Source organism: Phoenix dactylifera, chromosome 14 (assembly GCF_009389715.1).
Source record: "Phoenix dactylifera cultivar Barhee BC4 chromosome 14, palm_55x_up_171113_PBpolish2nd_filt_p, whole genome shotgun sequence".
Taxonomy (NCBI): domain Eukaryota; kingdom Viridiplantae; phylum Streptophyta; class Magnoliopsida; order Arecales; family Arecaceae; genus Phoenix; species Phoenix dactylifera.
The window spans coordinates 18481962-18502393 of NC_052405.1; the positions used below are offsets into that span (position 1 = coordinate 18481962).

Below are 20432 nucleotides of genomic sequence, written 5' to 3' on the forward strand. Positions count from 1 at the left end.
ATAAAAAAAATCCTAACCTTCTTTCTGTGTCTCTATAACCTCTTCTTCCTGCGTCTCTATAATCTCTTCTTCCTCCTCCTTTCCTTTTCCTTCTTCTTTTTCTCTTCTTCCTGCAGTGGTCCTCCATCAACTTGGTATCAGAGCGTAGTTTTATATCAAATTTGGTATTAAAGCTTGGTTCTATATAAGATATTTGGGAAAAAAATATTCCTTAATAATATCCCTGGCCGATCCCGTGAAAAGAGGATCCAAGTTAGAATCCATACAGACGCACCGATCTTGGGTAAAACTTGGTTTGATCCGGTCTGGCAGACTTACATTGTCCAGCGACTCTTAACTCTGCCGACTCGCACGAGAAGTGGAAGCCAAATTTCCTTTATCCTGCCGGCTAGGCTACCACTTTGCAGGGCCAGCTGTCAAAATTTTCAGTCGCAAGGGTTCTCCTGCGCCGTGGGTTCTCTAAAGTTTTAGAGGGGAGGAGAGAGACAGAGAGAGAGAGAGAGAGAGAGAGAGAGGGGGAAGGGATCAAGCAAGATGGCGGAGGAAGCGGTGACTGTTGCCAGGCCTTCGGAAGAGAAGGGGAGAGAAAGGGAAGGCGAGCTGCCGGAAGAGCTGGAGGAGGGCGAGATCGCAGAGGTCGGCGCGGCGGAACCGCCGGTGGAGCGGCGGGTTGACATTGGGGGACCCCGTCCCCACCCCCTGGAGCACTCCTGGACCTTCTGGTTCGACAACCCCTCCGCCAAAGCCAAGCAGGCCGCCTGGGGCAGCTCCATCAGACCTGTCCACACTTTCGTCACCGTCGAAGACTTCTGGAGGTGAGCATGTTGGCATATTCGGCTCCCCAGAAGCAATCTTCACCCACTATGTCGAGGTTTTCTATTGTTTAGATGTCATTCTTTGTATTCTTGCTGCTATAACTGGTTTAATTTGTAGAGATGTCTTGGATATCCAACTGTTCTTACAAGAGCCTTTGAGATTCGTCGAAGAAATGAAGTCCCAGACTCAGATTGGAAATCTTCTTTCGTGGTTATATGTTGAAGCGTCAGGTTGCTTGTGGTTTTTCCTGGGAGAGTAGTGAAGATCAATTTGCCGAGTGGCCCGATTTCTATGCTTGAAACTATCTCTTTGTAGAATCATTACTTCATATCATCTATAAAATATAGGGCCTCCAGGTCCATTTATTTTACAAAAGAAACAGAGGGCACTGATGTTCCGTGGTTGAATGGATAATCATCTTTACTTCTCGATTCTTAGTTTCGTGTATTGTGTACGTATAATCATTGCTAGGAGCTGACAGGAGGAAACTGTGGGTTTTGGTTTTTTAAGTGCTGATATGGACTCAAGGATTTGAAATAGGTATAGAATCAGATACAGTATTTGTATTTAATTGGAAATTATGTTAATGGAATAATGTTTATATTTATTCTTGCTTGTTTCAAGCAAAGGATCATGTCAGATTGTTGATGATCTATAGAGTAGTCCAGATCATTGACTTGCATGGGAATCATAACATAGTACTCCAGATGATTGACTTGCATAGGGATCACGACATAATACTCTATATTTCATTTGCATTACCTCCTTCTAATCTATTTCATAAATTTACTGTAATAGATGTCCCTTAAGACCTAAATGACCTACTTAAATATAGCTAGGGATTCTAAGTATAATTGGAATGTCTTTCTATGTTACCCTTGATGAGTATTTATTTTTGATACCCAATGAACTTCTCTTTTATTATGAAGAAGTCCTCCATTTGTTAACAACAAATTAAACCTACCAAACCATTTTCATGTCTACGAAGAGTACCAGTTGAAACTGGTGTATATGGGTGAATTAGTAATGCAATATAATTGTTTTACTACTTTCAATCGGGAGTGCATAGTATGAGAATATAAAGTCAGTTGGGTGTGTAACTCAAAATTTATCACTTCAGACTGCACATTTGGTTGATCTTCAGATGGTCCTATCTTATTGATTATTGGCTGTTAAGTTATTCGTGAGCATCTCTTATCTCTAGAATAGGAGAAATGTCATTGTTAATACATTGGCCTTATATTGGTGTTACAAGTTAAGGATGCAGATTGCATATCTTTCAAAAAAGGAGTGAACTACTGATATAATTATAATTATTTTCTCAGCCGTATCAGTCCAAACAAAATTGTCAGTTAAAACCAAAATCTTGTCTTTTATTATATTTCACCTTACATTGGGTGTAGATCCATTTTATCCTTTAGGATTGTCACTTATACTACTGTAATTCCAACCTTACTAAAGTACCTTCTAGGGACTGTACATGTCTACTTAGAGGTCATATTACTGTCAATTGCATTTTTTTTTCTTGTTGCGTAATTTAGAAGCTGTTTTGGTTATCTGAACAATCCTTTGTTTCTATTTTTTTTTGCTGTAGTTCTTGCTCAGCTAGTTTTGTGTTTGTTGCTCATGTTATACTGGTCTTAAACGCACACACAAACACAAAAAGAAGAAAAAAACAACAATGAAAGCTAATCTTATAGTAATTGGGCGTAATCTGTAACAAATATTTTTGAATGTTTTCCAGCCTCTACAATAACATTCGTCATCCAAGCAAGCTGCCTGTGGGAGCAGATTTTCATTGCTTTAAATACAAAATTGAGCCTAAATGGGAAGATCCAATTTGTGCCAATGGAGGAAAATGGACCATTAGCTGTGCTCGAGGAAAAGCAGATACATTCTGGTTACATACTGTATGCATCTTGCCCTCTAATATTGTTTAATACTTGATAATTATTTACTAATTATTCTTTGCACAATTTCTGCAACTGTTCGTACTAGTTATTGGCAATGATTGGTGAGCAATTTGACTATGGCGATGAAATTTGCGGAGCAGTTGTTAGTGTCCGTGGGAAGCAGGAAAAAGTAGCTTTATGGACAAAAAATGCTGCCAATGAAACTGCTCAGGTATTTAGTTGTACTGTTATTGTACTGAGGCTGAAATAATTGAAATGTTTATTGCTTTCTACAAGCTTATCCCTTTTGTAAGTCATTGATATTATTCTAAATTGCTATTCCATGGAAAACTTCAAGGAAGATGTTTCTTTCTCAACCTTTTGTCCTATTGCTTTATGACAAATATGTAGATAACTGCTGGCTGCCCATTTAATACAGACACATCCTGGGTAAATGTGCAGATAGTGCCAAATAAAATATAATTATGGAAATGCTCGAGTCAGGATGAAAATGTTTTGCATTTGATTGTTTAACATCTTATTGTGCAGACAGGGACTTGTGTAGTTTCTAGGGCATGCACATGTTGTCTAAGGTTCTGCATGTCATCAATTAATAATGCATCTAACCTAACAAGAATTTGACGTGACATCTCATTACGCTTATAAGGTTGTTTAGAGCAAGTTAACTTGCTAGCCTAGACTACAATTTGATAACAAATTGACATATGACAACCTAAAGGGGTATACTTTTTTAGCTGTCTTAAAGTGATGTAGTACAAAAATGCATAATGAAGATAGCAAAAAGAAAAGTAAAATTATATTTCACCCCTTTTCACATTAAGGTCCTAACATGGGATGCAATCAATACTTTTATGATAAAAAAAGATGCTTTAGAAGAGTATAGCTGAGATTGAATTTGGATTACTTTTGAAAATAAATCATGAGTTTGTTGTGAAAAACTAATACATGATGCTTGCATGACGGGCTTTTCTCATCATCCTTAGCATGGTCTGCCGTACCGCCCAGTATGGCGCGCACTGTACCATACCGGAAGAAAAATGGTACGAAAAATGCCTTCAAGTCGGTACAGGCCTCATACCGCCCGTACCGAGATATACCGCTCTGTGCCGAAATGTACCGACTTGTACCGAGGTATACCGAGGTGTATACTAGTCTGTATCGAGGCATATCGAGATAAAAATTGAGAAAAATGGTTAGAGCGCTATTTCGGTACAGAGATGTACCGTACTGTACCCGATCGATAAGGTACCGATATGGTACCTAGTACAGAGATTGCGGACTTTGATCCTTAGATTTTGAATAGTTTCTCTAGGTCGATTATTGGGAGAGATCTTTATACTGCATTAGTAATTGGACTTGGAGAGCATTCTTAATCTTGAAGAGCCTTTGCTCATCATCCCTAGATTGTCAATAGTTTCTCTCCTGGATTGTCAATAGTTTCTCCGAGTTGCGGCTTGGGGGGATCTTTATACTGCACTATTAATTGGACTTGGAGAGGTTTCTTAATTCTTGAAGGTGGCCATTGGGTTCTGGACAAAGACAATCTCATAGATATTTTTTTGAATATTATTCTTGCTTCAGATTTCTAACAACGTTGAGTAATTAAAATATAATCTCAGGTTCACTGCTATAAAGCATCATTTTTAGATGATATCATAAAGGCAGTAGATCATTCTTGCTATGAATGGTGTTAAACATTATTTACTTTTTCTATCTTCATGAAAGTTTAGGTTTCCTCTTCATTATGATACAGTGACCATAGTCAAGCTTATGGATGACTTATGGACCACGGGCAATGAGCATTTATTGAGTGCTCTAGTTGTAGCAATCAAGTCTAATTTAATTGAGTTATGTAATTCTTAAAAGTCTTTTTATTGAGTAATTTGTTCAGTCCATGCAATTTTTAGCATTTTGTTTTTATTTTTCTATTGTATCGCTCTGCCACTAAGTCCCTTGGGCAAAAGTAATGATTATTTTATTTCATGTTTACTTGGTGAACAAGCTATGTTTACTTGGTCAACAAGTTACTTAGGGATGAAGTAATGGCTAACTAATAATTAGGTTATAAGTGGAGTTATGTTTTTGTCATGAGCCATGTTTTGGTCACCAAGCCACTTTTAGATGATTTATAAATGGTGGCTGCCCTGCTTAGGAGTATAAGTTAATGATGATGATGTAATGTTGATGGATGTAATCAATCTTCTTTCTTTCAGTTTTCTTTCATCTGATGTGAAGTCAAGTGTTAGGTCTGATGGAGTGAGTACAAGTAGCCTCATTTCTTCTTTGCATGTTACTTGTTTGATGCGAGCAAAACCCACATTAGTAGCCTCATAGGGAGAGATAGAGAGAAGAAGAAGAAGAGGAAGAACAAAGATACAAGATGACTTACCTAATTTGCCACTATTAGCATCATATATCAGTGGCAGTTGTCCTCTTATCACCAAAACCGCCCAACATTGTTTCGCTTGTTCTCCCTCTTTGCTCTCAAGCCCCTTTTTTGAGGATTAAGACACATCATACAGGATTTAAGGGTGGAGGAGGATGAAGTGTTTTGCAAGTGACAGGTTAGTTACTTGATTAAGGGGTATGCAGTCCAAGTAGAGTCTGATCTGCATTTTGCAGTGTCCAACATGCCCTTTTAAGCAACTAAGGTGGAAGTACTTGCCAAGTGTCCACCCGAAGCGGGTTTGTCTATATGGGCTACCTAGTGTCATGCCCCCGACCCGAGATCGCGAGCTGGGGGTCGTCGCAACCGCCGCACACTCATAGAGAGCTCTCCCTACGAGCATGCAAGGCATCTCAACATGATATCATAAATATGTAGTGGAATAATTTAAACTAATAATATGTAATCTTTATTTCATTAACTAACTCAACTTACAATGTCTCACAATTCTAACATTTGTCTAAGATGCGATACCGAACTCAATCAAACATAATCTATATCAAAACCAATACGTTAAAAATCATTCAATATTATAGAAAAAGGCACATATAATAATGAAACACCATGCATCAAATTCATAAATCAAAAATAATTCGATTTAGAAAATATTTATAATTTGCCCATAAATCTAGCAAAAGGGTTACATTACTTACTTTGCGAATGCAATCCAACTAATAATTCTAGTTAATTCTACAAATCTTTCTCAGATCCTAATATTCTAAAATTATACTTTTCATTAGAATTTCATCATAATTATTTTAAAATAAAAACCCTAAATTCTAACATCCTCATAAGCTGACCAAGTAGGAGTGCCCAGCATTTTGGTCAGTCCGATTAAGGTGATTTCATCGACTCATGCTCGGACTAGGGCATAGATGGTTCAACAGAGATAGGGTGATCAAATATAACAGTATTTGACAAAAGCCAGGGCGGGGGCTGACACGCCGTCGACGATCCTGGATCAGGACTCTTCTTCCAGGATCCTTCTCTAGGGTCAATTCAAAATCACTATGAAGAGTCCTTACTAGATCTAACTACCCTATAGAGACTAGAAAGAGAAAGTTTAGGTAGAGAGAGAAAGTCCAGTAGAGAGTCCAACAAGAGAGAGAAAAGAGAAGAGGAGAAAGGAGAGAGGAGAGAGAAAGAAGAGAGTGACTCTCTCTTCTCCAAAATAGGGGAGTCCGTCTCTCCCTTTCTTCTTGATAGGATCCAAGGGTGGTCGTGGTTGCCAGCCCTGACGGCGGCAGGAGGTGGCGAGGCAGGCTCGACTAACCTCAGCGGCCGACGGTGGCGAACAAGGGCCGACGGCGAGGAAAAATAGTCTGAAACTAAGCTTCCCTATTTCGGGCGGTTCCCCAATGATTCGCCGTCCCAAAACAAGGCCAATCAGGCTACAATGTCAAGACAGAGAGAAGAAGAAGAAAGGGGGGTACTTACCTCGGTCCGGTGAGGGTTCCAGCGGCTCCTTTCTGGCAACAAATCGAGGAAGAAAGTTGGAGATGGAGCTCAGAATTGATGGTTCAAATCCAACGGGTCGTGCTATGATTAATCTAGTGCCTGATCTATTTATTTAAAGATTAAAATTTGGAGAGGTGGAGAGGTAGAGAAAGGAGGCGATTTGGAGGTGGCACTTGATGGCTTGGGGTGTTGCTTGGCAGTCAGGGATGATGCTCGATAGTGGAGGTTAGAGTAGGTGATTGATCTAAGTTTTTTTCCTCTTTTCCTTTTCTTTGTCCATTTAAACCCCTTTGTCTTGGATTGATTCCCAACATTGGTGCCACTTCTATGGACCTAGGTAGTTATGGTGACTTGACTATGACTATTGCTGATGGCGACCGCAGGGCCCTAGTAGTCAAGGCCGCTGTTGTTGGTGGGAGGGTTGGACGGTAGCATCTGTTGTTGCTGTGTTCTTGGCGGACAGGTCTTAGAATGGTCTGTATTTAAAGCATAGAAAGCCGAAAGCGCCCATAATTTGTAATTTCTTTGGTTGTTTTATATATTTAAGGACTGTTCTGAATTCTAGGCACCCACTTAGTGCTTAGGCACCGGGCAGTTTCATTAGTGAAATGGTTTAGGTCAAAATCAGGTTTAGTTTAGTTGTTTCATTCAGTTTTATTTTCAGTTAATTTGCTAGTTTTATTCAGTATTATTAATTCTTTTGGGGGTAAGGTAATGTAATTCTTCTTTTCTTATAATCGATTTTTAGTGTTATTTTTTCCAGGGAATTTTTGAGTCCTAATCTGAGTTGGATTATAATCTAAAGTTCCTACTTGGGTATAAGTCATGTTAGAAAAGCTTCAAACTCATTAAGATTGTGATTTAGATAGATTTTTTGATGGCCTTTTATGCGAGATCATAAGGAATTACGGGGTTAGTATTTTATGGAAAGTGAATAGGAACAATACAATAGAGTGTTGGGTTGATTAGGAGTACTATTTTGAGTAATGTAAGAGAATTAGGCCCATTGTATGTAAGTTGGTAGGCCCTTTATGATTAGGAAATTTTGTTTAGGATTGTTCAAATGTCTACAAATATGGGTCCATGGAGAGCAGCGAATTATGTACAATTATGGATTTTATTGAATGAAGTAACACCTTCTATGGAGATTTTTCTCTCTGTTATTGTCTATTTTCTCTATGCATCTTCTCCTCTATTCCTTCTATTGCATCTCTTTTCTCCTACTTTTACCCTCTTCCCATTGTTTTGTTGCGATACAAGACAAATTTTAGTTCTGCACATTTTAATTTTATTTGCATCTCAATGCGGGGGCTGTATCACGTAGTCGTTCATAAACAGATCTTCTTATGACCAAGTAACCAAATAAACTTAAAATAAGTAACTTGGAGACTAAGTAACTTGTAGGTCAACAAATATGATGGCTAGGTAAGTTAAATATTGACTTAATCGCTGGAGATCTTAAACTCTAAGATCGCTGGAGATGAACCAGGTTGGTAGATTCTCTATCTTCTGTTGCACTATTCCAGATTGCTTATGACATCCTCTCTTGAAATACTTGTTTCTCTAGTTCATTGCTTCCTTCAGCATCCCTTATTTAATTAGACATGTATCTAACTTATGCTTCAATTGCAGATCCCATCTTATTGTTTTATGCATTTGTTTTTTCTCATTTAGTTCTCTTAGCTTTTTAGTCATGTTGCGAATAGGTAAAGTTTTGCCCTCTTCACATTGTTTCATCTGCGATACAAGACAAATTTTAGTTCTGAAATTTATTTCTGCACATTTTAATTTTATTTGCATCTCAACGCGGGGGCTGTATCACGTAGTTGTTCATAAACAGATCTTCTTATGACCAAGTAACCAAATAAAATTAAAATGTGCAGAAATAAATTTCAGAACTAAAATTTGTCTTGTATCGCAGACGAAACAATGTGAAGAGGGTAAAACTTTACCTATTCGCAGCATGACTAAAAAGCTAAGAGAACTTATGCTTCAATCGCAGATCCCATATTAACTTTCTTTTTATTTTCTTAATTTTTAAATTGACAGCTAAGTATTGGGAGACAGTGGAAGGAGTTCTTGGATTATAATGACACAATTGGGTACATATTTCATGTAAGTTCCAACTGTTACAATCATTAATCATCGTAGACTCTGTTACAGCTTGCATGACACGATTCATTGCAACTCATTGGTTTTCATGATCCTGTCAATTGTTGCAGGATGATGCAAAGAAGCTTGATAAAGTTGCTAAGACTCGATATACAGTATGATCTCCATCTTATGGAACTTGTATGAATATTTGATCAAACATATTATGCAATGACTCATCTTATAACTTCTTGAATTCTTTTTCTTGCTATAAACTGCATCGCTCTTCATTGGAAAAGTTCTCATTCTTGGCGGATTTTGCGTATGTCATATCTATGCAGGTAGTTTGACATGAAAAAGTCTATTATCCTGTATTGTTTTGTAGATGGGTATACGAAGCTGTGGTTTGTTGTGGTCTCTACAAATAACCATTCGACATCTGCATATGACTGTTTGAAGTACACCCTTCTGAACTTATGGTTCCTCTTGGTCTAGAGTTTCTTGGATTCAGGGATCTTATATACAGCGATAAGGCACATGCATGTTGTGTTCATTAGTTGAAAATCAACCTGAAAAGCTCCCGATTATTTATAGAGGATCAGAAGTGTTTGATAACCAGCTAAAACGTTACTGTTAACTTTCTCTTCTTTTTGTCATCTGCAGGCATAATTAAAATTTTAAAAAAGGAACAGAGAACAATAGCTTGCAGAGTTAGCAAATGATGGATAACATTAATCACTGTTATTTCATGTGATAAAAGCACCATGAAATGGCCAGGATGTTCCAATTGGTGCACTAATCCCTTCATGGTTCCATATTGCTTTTGGAGCAAAAGGGTCACCCGCGCACAAACCAATTGCAAGCTAATTTTTGGCTTTTCCGGTTTCTGTATGCATTTGAATGCTATGTTGGTCACATGTCAAAGGAATCCTGACTCTTCAGAGCCTGGGTTTGCACTGCATGGGGCATCAGTGGAGGCAAAAATTTTTAATACCTGAAGTGTCTCCATGATGACCTTGGGATGAAGAGATGGAATAACTCACGGAGGAATCTCTTAAGCAGACAGATTCTTGAGCAATCGGTTGACGCATCGTTATGGTAAGCAAATATTCTGTGAGTTCAATTAGGATTCTAGGTCAAGAACTTTTTTCCAAGCAGAAACTTTTGGAATTTTGACATCTTAAATTCCTCCTAGTGCAGTAACAGGACTTACTTGATTAGGGTAAACAATTTCAGTCATGACCAAAATTTGGCAGCTGAGTGAGGAACCTATAACCACTATCTTGCATGTGCTATGCACGTGCTTCATTAAAAAGGAAAAGAATTTAAGCCCCATTTACCATAATCACAGGACCCATCCATTAAAATATCATTAATCCTACCTTACATTGTTGGAAGGTAGGCAAAAGCAGGACATGGATGGCAAAAATTCTTTGGAGTTTGAAATCCTTCCACACTTGCTGGACTCCAAGCTTTTCCTGAAGGAGTTGGTGAGGTAAAAAGGCTTCTTATACATTGTGGACCTCATTCACGCTGGAGTTTTGTTCACTGTGCTGAAGTAGTTATTTTTCCTAATTGTTCTTACTGCTGAATTCATGTACAGTCTAACTTTCGGCTGCGATTGTTCTCTTGACTTAACCTAATAGCAGTCCCAGAATTCTAACTCTTGGGGATGTATTTACTCTCCTGTAGTTTAATACATCTGGTTTACCAAAACGAAAATTGAGAACTACGACCCCTCGTATATTTTTGCCTTTTTGCCCCTGCATACATTTTTTTTTCAGGACTGCATGATTTTTTTTATTTTTCATTTGGATGCAAAGCAGATCAAAAAAAATAAATAAAATAGTATCAGTTGTTTAGTTTCCTCTGCTACCTAGAACTGAAGGAACTTAACCGTTCTCAGGTACTGAATTCACGAGCCTTCTATTTTCCCAATGATTGAAGTAAGAAAGTAATTTGTCTTGTGTATCTTCTTTTGTGCCATGAATATTGTTAGTCTGATGAAGCAAATAAGAGGAAAAAATTGATTTAAATAAGAGGAAATGCCATGAATATTATTACTTTGGAATAAATCAAATAAGAGGACAAAATATATAGGAAGAAATATAAAATCTGAGATTCATGACAAAGCCGGAATTATTCAGTCAAAAGGGTTGAAGGGAGACAAAGAGTTGAAAACTAATTTGAAGATGGTGGTTCAACCAAATAAAATTGTTGAATAGAGATGGTTTTGAAGGTTTAGGTGAAGGACTTGGCATGTCCATTGAAGATCAAGTAGGTGAAGGACTTGAATAAGACATAGGCTGATCTCCACTACAAGAAATCGACATATTATGAAGCAAATGGTGTATTTGGTGATTGGCTCAAGTTTGAATATTGAGTTGGAAGCATAAAAGGTAGACATAGGTGCAACCGGTCGAGGCTAGTGGAGTAACAACTGGTTGTTTTCCAGAAGGAAAGCAATTTTCATCAAATAAATGTGGAATGTATTTACAACTACTTGTAGGTTCAAGGCTTCTATCTATAACCCTTGTGTATATTGTTGTGCCCAAGAATTAGACGGTGCGTAGACTTGATTCAAGCTTATCCTTGTGATATGGACCAAAATAGGGATAAAATGCATAGCCGAATTCTCTTAACCAAGAGTACTTTTGTGGGGAGCTAAACTGGACTTAATGGGGAGAAGAATACCATGCCTGGGAATGCATGGTCAATTAATAAAATCAACAATGGAGGATGCTTCAAGCTAAAGATAATGTAGTAAGCAAGCTTGATAAGCCAATTTCCTTTGACACCATTTTGCTAGGGTTTGTGACGACAAGGGACTTAGTGAGTAGTAGCACAAGTATCAATGATGGCTACGAAGGTACCCTTGATGAGTGCTCTAGCTTTATCACACTAAGAATAGTTGATTGGAAGACTGAATAAAGATTCACTTATTAATATTAAATGTTTGAGATATTAATATTGGATTTTTCATTCATTGAGTACACCTATGTATACCTACTGATGCCATCAGTAAAAATGATGTAAAATTTAAATCCAAGTGCAGTAGAAGTTCGTCTTTAGATATCATAATAAACTAGCATATAAGTAGCAGAAATCGATCTACTAGATAATAAGAAATAGTCAGTTGATGAATTTGAAATATAAATATTATTGTCTCAATAAAGTTTAGGGATGACTTGAAAGGTTGGATGACCCAAATGATGATGCTCTGATATATATGTTGATTGGGATGGATCAAAGAAGATTGAACAAATAAGAAAGAAAAGGGACAAGCCAAGAGGAACAAGAAAAGAATAAGGTTTTGCTGGAATTATCCCAACAAGGCTTTGATACCATAAACTCTCCATCTTCCCGAGATAATGGTGGCATTTATTGTTTGCTCTAGGTAATGGTTGTGAAACCACTCAAGCAAGCGACTGCGGTGGTACAAAGGTTGATGCTCCCATAACTTTAAAATAAATTGCAAGAATGGGGAGGTTCTATCAATAAGCCTTTAAATTCTAGGAGGTTCACATTAACTTGGGAACAACTTATGGTCTCGATATGATAGAGCTTATAGTGGGAGAAATACATGTGTTTCCTTCCAAAGAAGTGACAGCTACGTCAACATAGAAAGAGAGAAGAGAATAAACTTATTTTGGAACTCATTAATCATTTTCGTGTATTGGTTTCCTTGAGGTCTCCGTTTGTAGGGGTCCTTTATTTTCTATTATTTGGTTTATTTCTCTCTCTTTTTTTTCTCCCTTTTCTTATTCTTATATCCTCTAAGTGGGGTTTCTCTTATATTGTCCTTCATTTCGATGTACCCTCTTGACTTGAGCTTTTTGAATCTAGAACTCTAGGTCATGCTATTTTAATTGGCACCACTACTTTATCACTTCAATTTTTCTTGTTTCTCATGGTCTAATTTTATCGGAAATCTAGCTTAAGACTCTTTTTTTTCTTAATTTAACTTACAATCGCCGAGTATATTCATTGCCCAACATTTTGAGCCATGTAGCATGACATGTCTTATTTTTGTTGTATAAAATTTGTAACTATTATGCAAAATGTAGAAGTTGCTATCTACTTTATCGAACAGGTTCTTATTTTGTTATGTCTCTATCTATTTATTTATTATTCTTTTGTATCATCTATCTATAGAAATGGAGGTGATCTTTTTGTAGTATTTGTTGTCTCCTCAATCTTGTCTTGGACCTCATGTTCAAGAATATCACACAATCAATTTTGTATAATCACATTTAGCAAATAAGTATGTAGATCGATGAGAAAAAAATAGAGAAAAAAAGTAGATCACTAACTGTGTGATTGAAGACTGCAGTCAATGACTGATGGTTCCAATCTAAAACGAGTTCTATTACTAATGGTTTCTAGTCTGCACATACATAGGAAGCAAGAAAAACCCCTTGACCTAGACAAACTACCTGACCTAAATAAGAAAATGATAAAACAATTAGACGAAATTTATTTGCGAAATTTTCGAGCCTTTAGATAAAAATTAAAAAAAATCACTTTTAGAATCACTGTCAGAAAGCTTGGATGTTGATTCTGAAAGAGTAGATGCCCTACAAACCAATCGCAATATGTATTGCGAAGGGTTTTCTTTTGATTTTCCAAATTATGTACATGACATTTAATTATGAATAAAGGCATTGTGTTTTATCATTTGCTGTTGATTATATTTGTGATAAACCCCTTAGGTTAGGGCAATGGTTTTGAGGCTATGATAAGATCATACTAGTGAGACCTAAAACCCTAAAATCCTAATCCTAAATATTCCTAGTCATTGGTACATTAAGTCGGGGATCAATGTTTACCGAAAAGACTGGCACATCTTATGTATGCTCGATGCAGAGGGTGATTGATCTCACAATCATTTGTGTGGAGACACTAATACAAAGATGTGGGTGCTCATTAGAGGAATGAGTTCACTGAATTGACCTACAAAGAGAAATCTTATGAAGTCTTACTTACATGTCAAAAGATGATTTTCTTAGTGGGAGTTGTGCAGTTGATCCTTTGACCTGAGATCATCATAGTATCTTGTGTACATAAATCCATATTTTGGTTTACACTCATTCATGACAGTAAGTTGTGTACGAGGTCTTCTGGATATGGTGGATTATGTATGAAGGTTATGAGTATGTCAACAAAGAATTAATCACTTCTAGTAAGAGAAGATCGCATCCTATTTATTCTAATCATATGATAATTCAGGGAGCCTTTGATCAAAGCAGAATAAAAATTAGAAAGAGTTTCTAATGTTTTATTATTCGAATTATCATTAGAAGATTGAGAAATATATATGAATATGAAATTGAGTTTGACATATATTCATACTCATATACATATTCGGAATGCAGTTTGATTGAAGAATTGAATTGCACAGTAACTTACCACTGAAGGGTATTTTTGGTATTTATACCAAATTTCATATTTTCCGGGTAGACATGACATGTTGCTAGACGTCAATCTTGTCTTATAGATTTGATCGAATTAAAGAGTTTAATTCGATCACCAATTAGAAAGGATTCTAATTGTTAAGTTTGGGTTCGTGCAGTTTAGACTTAAATCGATTAGAAGAGTTCTAATCAAGTTGGGTCAACTCGCACTCACACCTATTGCTGGCTAAGTATGGAATCCAATGGGTCACACATAAAAAAACTTATCAAGGGTCTAATTGGATTAGATCATGTTTGTAAGATAGACATCCTAGCAGGTGTTGCAAATCCTTAGCTCCTGATTCGAATTGGATTCGAATCTGATTCTTAATTGATCTAATTTGATTAGATCATGTTCTAATATGGGTTAGCCAAGAGTTGGCACCTAATTGGCTTGGTTTGAGTCTAATTGGATTAGATTTAATAAATCATTCGATCTAGACCGTTAGATCTTGATCTACCGTTGGATGAAGACATAATGGAGAGTTGGTTTAACCCAATTGGATTGGGTTAGAGGATGGCTATCATAATTGACCATTGGATCTTAATTCCACCATTGGATGAAGACATAATGGGTCAAGTGAATGGCGCCTTGCATTGGAGCCCTTGGATCATCATCATGAAAGATCAAGAGGTGAGGCGTGATGGACATGTGATTGGCATGTGATGTTGACTTGGTCAAAATATGGCACCACATGAAAGGACATATCATTTGATACATCTTTTCACTTGATTTGTGCCTCCTCTTATTTGATATGGCCCTTTAGATGGTGCCCTTTCATGAGAGGATGTGTGGATGGGATGCATCCCTTGGAGATGCATCCCTACGCCTATTATAAATAGGCTAGTGCTCCATGGATTTCATTATTCCAACTCCACCGCATTCTCTCTCCCTTATCCCTTCTTTCTTACAAGGCTTTGTCTCTTTCTAGCATTGCTTCTAGGGTGTCCTAATCCAAGACAAGGTGGTCTTCTTTAGGACAAAAGGATTAGAAGTGATTTTAGAAGGTGAAAGAAAAACAGAAAGGAAGGAAAGCAAGCTATTAGAGTTCTTTAGAAGAATTCTGCATTAAGGATCAAAGTCTTTGGAGCTTAAGACTTGAATTAAGTTTTCATGTGGATCAACGTTGGAGGGTGAACATTTGGGCACCTAGTGAAAATTCTGCATACTGGATTAGCGTTAGAGGTATTCTTCTATTTCTGCATTTATATTATATTATTTGATTGCTTCTATTAAGGTGATCTAGACTTATAAGGGTTTAATGTTAAGAAACGTTATTAAGAAATTTTTAAAATCTCTAGCTTCCGCTGCGCATTATAACATGCTAAAACCCTTCAGTGGTATCAGAGCCACCTTAATTGGTTCAATCAAGTGATTATGCATGATGAATGATTGTTAAAATTACTATGAGATAGTAATATCATATGTTTAGAAGAATGCTGAATTATATGATTTATATATAATATGATATATAATAAAATGTCATGATATGAATTTTTCATATGAAGATATGTTGAAGCATGTTAATTGATCCAATCAATTGGTAATAATTTGTACATGATATGAGATAGCCATGATGCATGATAGTTGGTTATAATTTATATATGCTATGGGATAGATATATAATTTGTTGTACATATACAAAGACATGTTCAATATGTTACAATTATAGAATGTGCATGAGACTAGTAAACCCTCAATAAAAATTATATTAAGTCATAGTGTTGAAAAACTTTGAGCAGACCCATTCTAGAACAATTAATCTAATTGGTGTCTAAGAAAAGTACTAAAGGTGGTTCTCTAATTAGGATCTTACTCTCTGAGTAAGGAGAGCCTCCCACCTGCTTACCTGGCCAATTATTTGATTGCCTATTATGGAAAAGCTTAATGTTGATAAAATACTATTGATATCCTTCCTTCATACCTCGATATTATTATGTCAAGATTCATGCTAGTTTGTTGTGCAACCACAAGGCTTGTAATGGGGACTGTTGCCCAAGGAGACAACCCAAGAGGAGGGATAAATTGGATTTGGATTAATTATTGACAAATTTAAAACTTAATGAGTAATTATTTAATTTTAATGCAAGCAGGTTAATTAAGCTACTTGATGAGGAGATTGGAAGAGACGAATAGCCAATGCAAACACAAGAAAATTTTATAGTGGTTCGGAGCCAACCCTTGCTCCTACGTCCACTCCCCAAGCTTCACGTGGGAGTTCACTATAATCCCTTGGATTACAGCCGGTTGTTTTACAAGATCACAATCCAACTTGTTCTTTTCGCGAGATCACAACGAACTCGGTCGGTTTTCACAGGCTCACCGACTAGAACTACCCGATTGTTTTTTCGGGATTACAATCAAACCCTTACATCGTTGGTTTTTCCTTTGGCTCACCAACAAATCTTACAACCCTTGATTCAATCCCCTGATTGAATCAAGTAAGAAAAATAGTTTGTGAAAAGATACAAGGAAGCTTCTTAAAAAGCAAATATGAATCAATATGAATAGAGTAAAGTTAGAAGCCCTCAAACAGATTTCAGAAGAGGAAGAAAGGGCTTCTCGAACTCTGAGTCTCCTCTTTGAGTACATTGAAGATTTGATATCAGAAGAAGAGCCTTGAATGCGAAGGAAAAACTTCTAGGAATGAATTGAATGCGTTTCTTCCTTTTTTTGCTTCTCTTTTCTCTCAATGGACTCTTGGTAGTTGGAAATGCCTTAATGCACAGATGGAGTAACTCTCTTGTTGTCTACTACTGTTTACTCTGGCTATTTAAACAGTCCCCTTTGAAAAATAGCCGTTAGACACTGATTTGTAGCCATTCTGCATAGTCTGCACCTCCTGACAATGTATCTGTTGGGATCAGAGTCGATTTGTTCGTTCTGGAGTCGACTCGGCTGTTGCTGGAGTCGACTCATGCTTTACTGGAGATGACTCGCCCACTATTCAGGATTTGAATTAAAGTGCTGTCCCGATCTGGAGTCGACTCGGTCCAATCCTGGAGTCGACTCGCTAAGATCTGGAGATGACTCGACATTTTGGAGACGGCTCGTTCTCAGAATTCTAGAGATCTATTTTTCTGCATTTCTCTCTCGAATCAACTAGGATCCTCTTGGAGTCGACTCGGCTCTCAGAGCCCGAAAAACCGATCCTCTGTCTGTTGATCTGAGCTGCCTCGGAGTCGACTCGCACTTTGTTGGGGTCGACTCGGCTGACTTGGGGTCGACTCTGCTGACTTGGGGTCGACTCTAGAATTCACGGAGTCGACTCGTTCACAGGATCACTGAGTTTGGTTCTCTGCCTTTCAGTCCGCTTTTCTCTGAGAGTCGACTCTGGCATGATTAGGAGTTGACTCGCCAAACGTTGGAGTCGACCCGCATCCTTCTGGAGTCGACTCGGTAACAGGGTCTAGAAAACACCTCTCTGTCTTTCTGTCTGTTACTCCTTGGAGTCGACTCGGATCTGTAGAGAGTCAACTCGTCAAGCATCGGAGTCGACTCGAAGCCTTCTGGAGTCGACTCGCTGACAGGGTCTGAAAACCAACTTTCTGTCTTTCTTTCTGTTCTCAGTCGGAGTCGACTCGTAGAGTATCGGAGTCGACTCGAGCTGGTGCCAGAAACTCTGAATCATTTGGAGTCGACTCGTAATCTTCCGGAGTCGACTCGAGAATCAGCCCTTGGTTCAAATAGGGTTCAATACTTGTCCAACTTATTTTGAACCAAAGCTTGAGGCACTTAATTGAAAATATACAAATATATGCCTGATATACTAGATTGAATTCATTAGTATAACATAAGATATACTCAAATACTTTGAGCTCATCAAAATCAAATAGAGGTTTAATCAATCACTCCACAATCTTTCCCTTTTTGATGATGACAAAATATTGAGTATTTATAAAGTGAATTGCTCAGATATGAATTGACTTGTAGTAAAGTTTCAAAATGAATTTAAATATCTAGTCATTTAGTGTATCCAAAATTGAAATGTATGAGTTAGTAAACTTTGAAATTAAGGCTCCTCCTTTCATTTGGAATTAAATAAGTCTTCAAAGCATACACTCAATTGTTTGGCTTATATTCTTTCAATTTAAATTGCTTATAATTTTGATTCTCCTCCTCAATATTTGCATTCTCTTTTGTTCGAACTTTGTTCAGATTTTTTTATTAAATTTTTTTTGATTAGAGAGGGAAAAATCTAATTCTTTAATATGATTCAACTAATCTCCGAATATCCCTTGAATAGATTCTGGAGATTACTCCTTGAGGAGCGCCAACAGAGAAATAATCAGCCTCGAGGTATTGAATCCACTAAGAACAAATTACATTTTTGCTTAAAAATGTTTCTTTTGTTTATATCCCTTTGCTTAAGAATGTTTTTTTTTGTTTATATCCCTTTACATTTTCTTCCCCTTTTTGTCATCACATCAAAAAGCACATAAAACATAAAGAGATACTAAGTCAAATTGCACAGATTTTTGAAGGAAAATCTCTATTCATTATAGTAAGTACAAAAATGAATACATATCAGAAAAGTCCTCAAGAGACTGTACATCATAAAATCAAAAATACACTAGGGTCGTCTAGTAGTGGAGGATGTGGCTCCCGTACTCAGTCTAGTATGTCGCATGACTAAGCTTATCCCCTCAGATACATTCCCTAGTTGTGTGATGATCTCTGAGGTGGTCTTAGATTGTATCTTAGTTAGCTGGGTCACATTCTCCTGAATAGTGTCAAGCTTGAAGATTAAGGCATTTGCAAGCCTTTCCGCACCTTGATTTTGCCTTCCAAGCTCCTCTCTGATGCTGTCTCGCATCTGTCTCGTGTCTTCCTTAATGGCTTGAAGGCTCAAATACTGACCCTGGACCAAGTTCCTCATGTGAGACATCTCCTCTCTAACCTCTGCGATCATCATAGATACGACTGCTGTGGAGGGGATGACATCGGTGGAAGGAGCACTAAGTGGACCTCGCAGCTCTCTCACTATCTCATCTCTCAGCTTCCAGAGCTGCTCAGGGCTGATCCTGACCTCTAGAGGCTGCTGAGGTGGTGGAGTTGTAGATGGTCCAGCTGAAGTGGATGGTTCAGTTGGGAATGAGGGACCAAAAGTGGATGGAAAAGTGGGAGGAGCTGTGTAGTGGTCCTGGTCATGGTCAGAGCTAGGTGAATGGTGAGTAGTAGGGTCAGATGGTGTGGACGAAGATGTTTTCCTAACCCAGACACCCTTTACTTTATGGAAGCCCATTCTGTGAAGAGTTCCCTCACCCATATGATTAGTGTACCTGAGGGAGCGTGTGGGTTCTCTCTCAAGGATAGGGACCTCTAATTTCCTAAAGATAAGTGTAAAGAGCATACCGTAGGAAAGACTTAGCCTAGGCTTATCTAAGGGTTCACAGAGATACCTATAGATTAGCTTTGGAAAGTTTAGGGGAATGTCATGTAGAATGTAGAACATCAATGCTAGGTCCTTTTCTAAGACAAAGTCAAACCGACCAGTCTTAGAAAAAAGGGTCCTAGATATGATGTTCAGGAGGAGTTGCATTTCAGCCGTAAGCTGATTTGCAGACACCTCCTCTATGGGGGATTGGGGTGGTCTCCCTAAAATGGCCGTAAGGGCCTCTGTCCTGTCCGTGGGATGTGTGGGAGCGATCCCATCGCGAGACAAGTGGAGGACCCTAGCAATGAGATCTTCTGAAATGAGAATGGAGACATTGGCTACTACCCCTTGGACACCATCGCCACCCCTTGTGATGGTCCCATAAAATTTTCTAACTAACCCTGGGTAGGTAGGGAGGTCAAGAGAACAAAAATATTCTAAGTTTTGGACTCTAAGGTGATGCCCTAGGTTGAACCCTTTCCGGAAGAGGAAGTCAAAGTTGACTCGTCTCCCGGTAGAGACAACCCTCCCGGCGCACGGTTGCGAGGGAACCGTCTTTGGCGGAAAAGGAACCGGAGGTGGTGGCCTCCAGGTTTGTTTCTCGCCTTGGACCGTCTCTCGGCGCCGCTCGCGGAGAGAGGTCTCTTCCGGCTTGGGATAATTGCTTTCCTAGGCATTTTTGACCTAATACAGAAGGATGGACTCGAAGGATGGAAGAAAACAAGGAAGAAATGACGGAAAAAAGGGTCTGGGACGATGTAGGAGACGACTCTAGGTTTTTGAACAGTGGCGGCCGAGAATAGAAGTGGAGAAAAGGATATTTCACTTAGGGTTAAAAGTCGGATTTCCGACCTCGAGTCGACTCCTGAACATGCGC

At 38.1% G+C, this 20432-nt stretch overlaps 1 protein-coding gene across 4 annotated transcripts; it reads left to right on the forward strand.

Annotated features, from left to right (window-relative positions):
* The first annotated feature begins 394 nt into the window (after positions 1 to 394).
* LOC103698095 (eukaryotic translation initiation factor 4E-1-like) lies at positions 395 to 18460 on the forward strand. Of its 4 annotated transcripts, none has more exons than XM_039133861.1 (6): positions 395 to 815; positions 2561 to 2726; positions 2815 to 2940; positions 8683 to 8748; positions 8856 to 8900; positions 18425 to 18460. In XM_039133861.1, exons 1-6 carry the CDS (start codon positions 535 to 537, stop codon positions 18443 to 18445), a joined length of 705 nt encoding a protein of 234 aa, XP_038989789.1. In that variant the 5' UTR covers positions 395 to 534; the 3' UTR covers positions 18446 to 18460. The 4 variants fall into 4 exon arrangements, with proteins under 4 accessions (XP_038989789.1, XP_038989788.1, XP_008778290.3 ...); XM_039133860.1 differs by lacking the exon at positions 18425 to 18460 and adding an exon at positions 9110 to 9243; XM_008780068.4 differs by lacking the exon at positions 18425 to 18460 and adding an exon at positions 9066 to 9199 and having other exon boundaries at positions 396 to 815.
* Positions 18461 to 20432: the final 1972 nt, after the last annotated feature.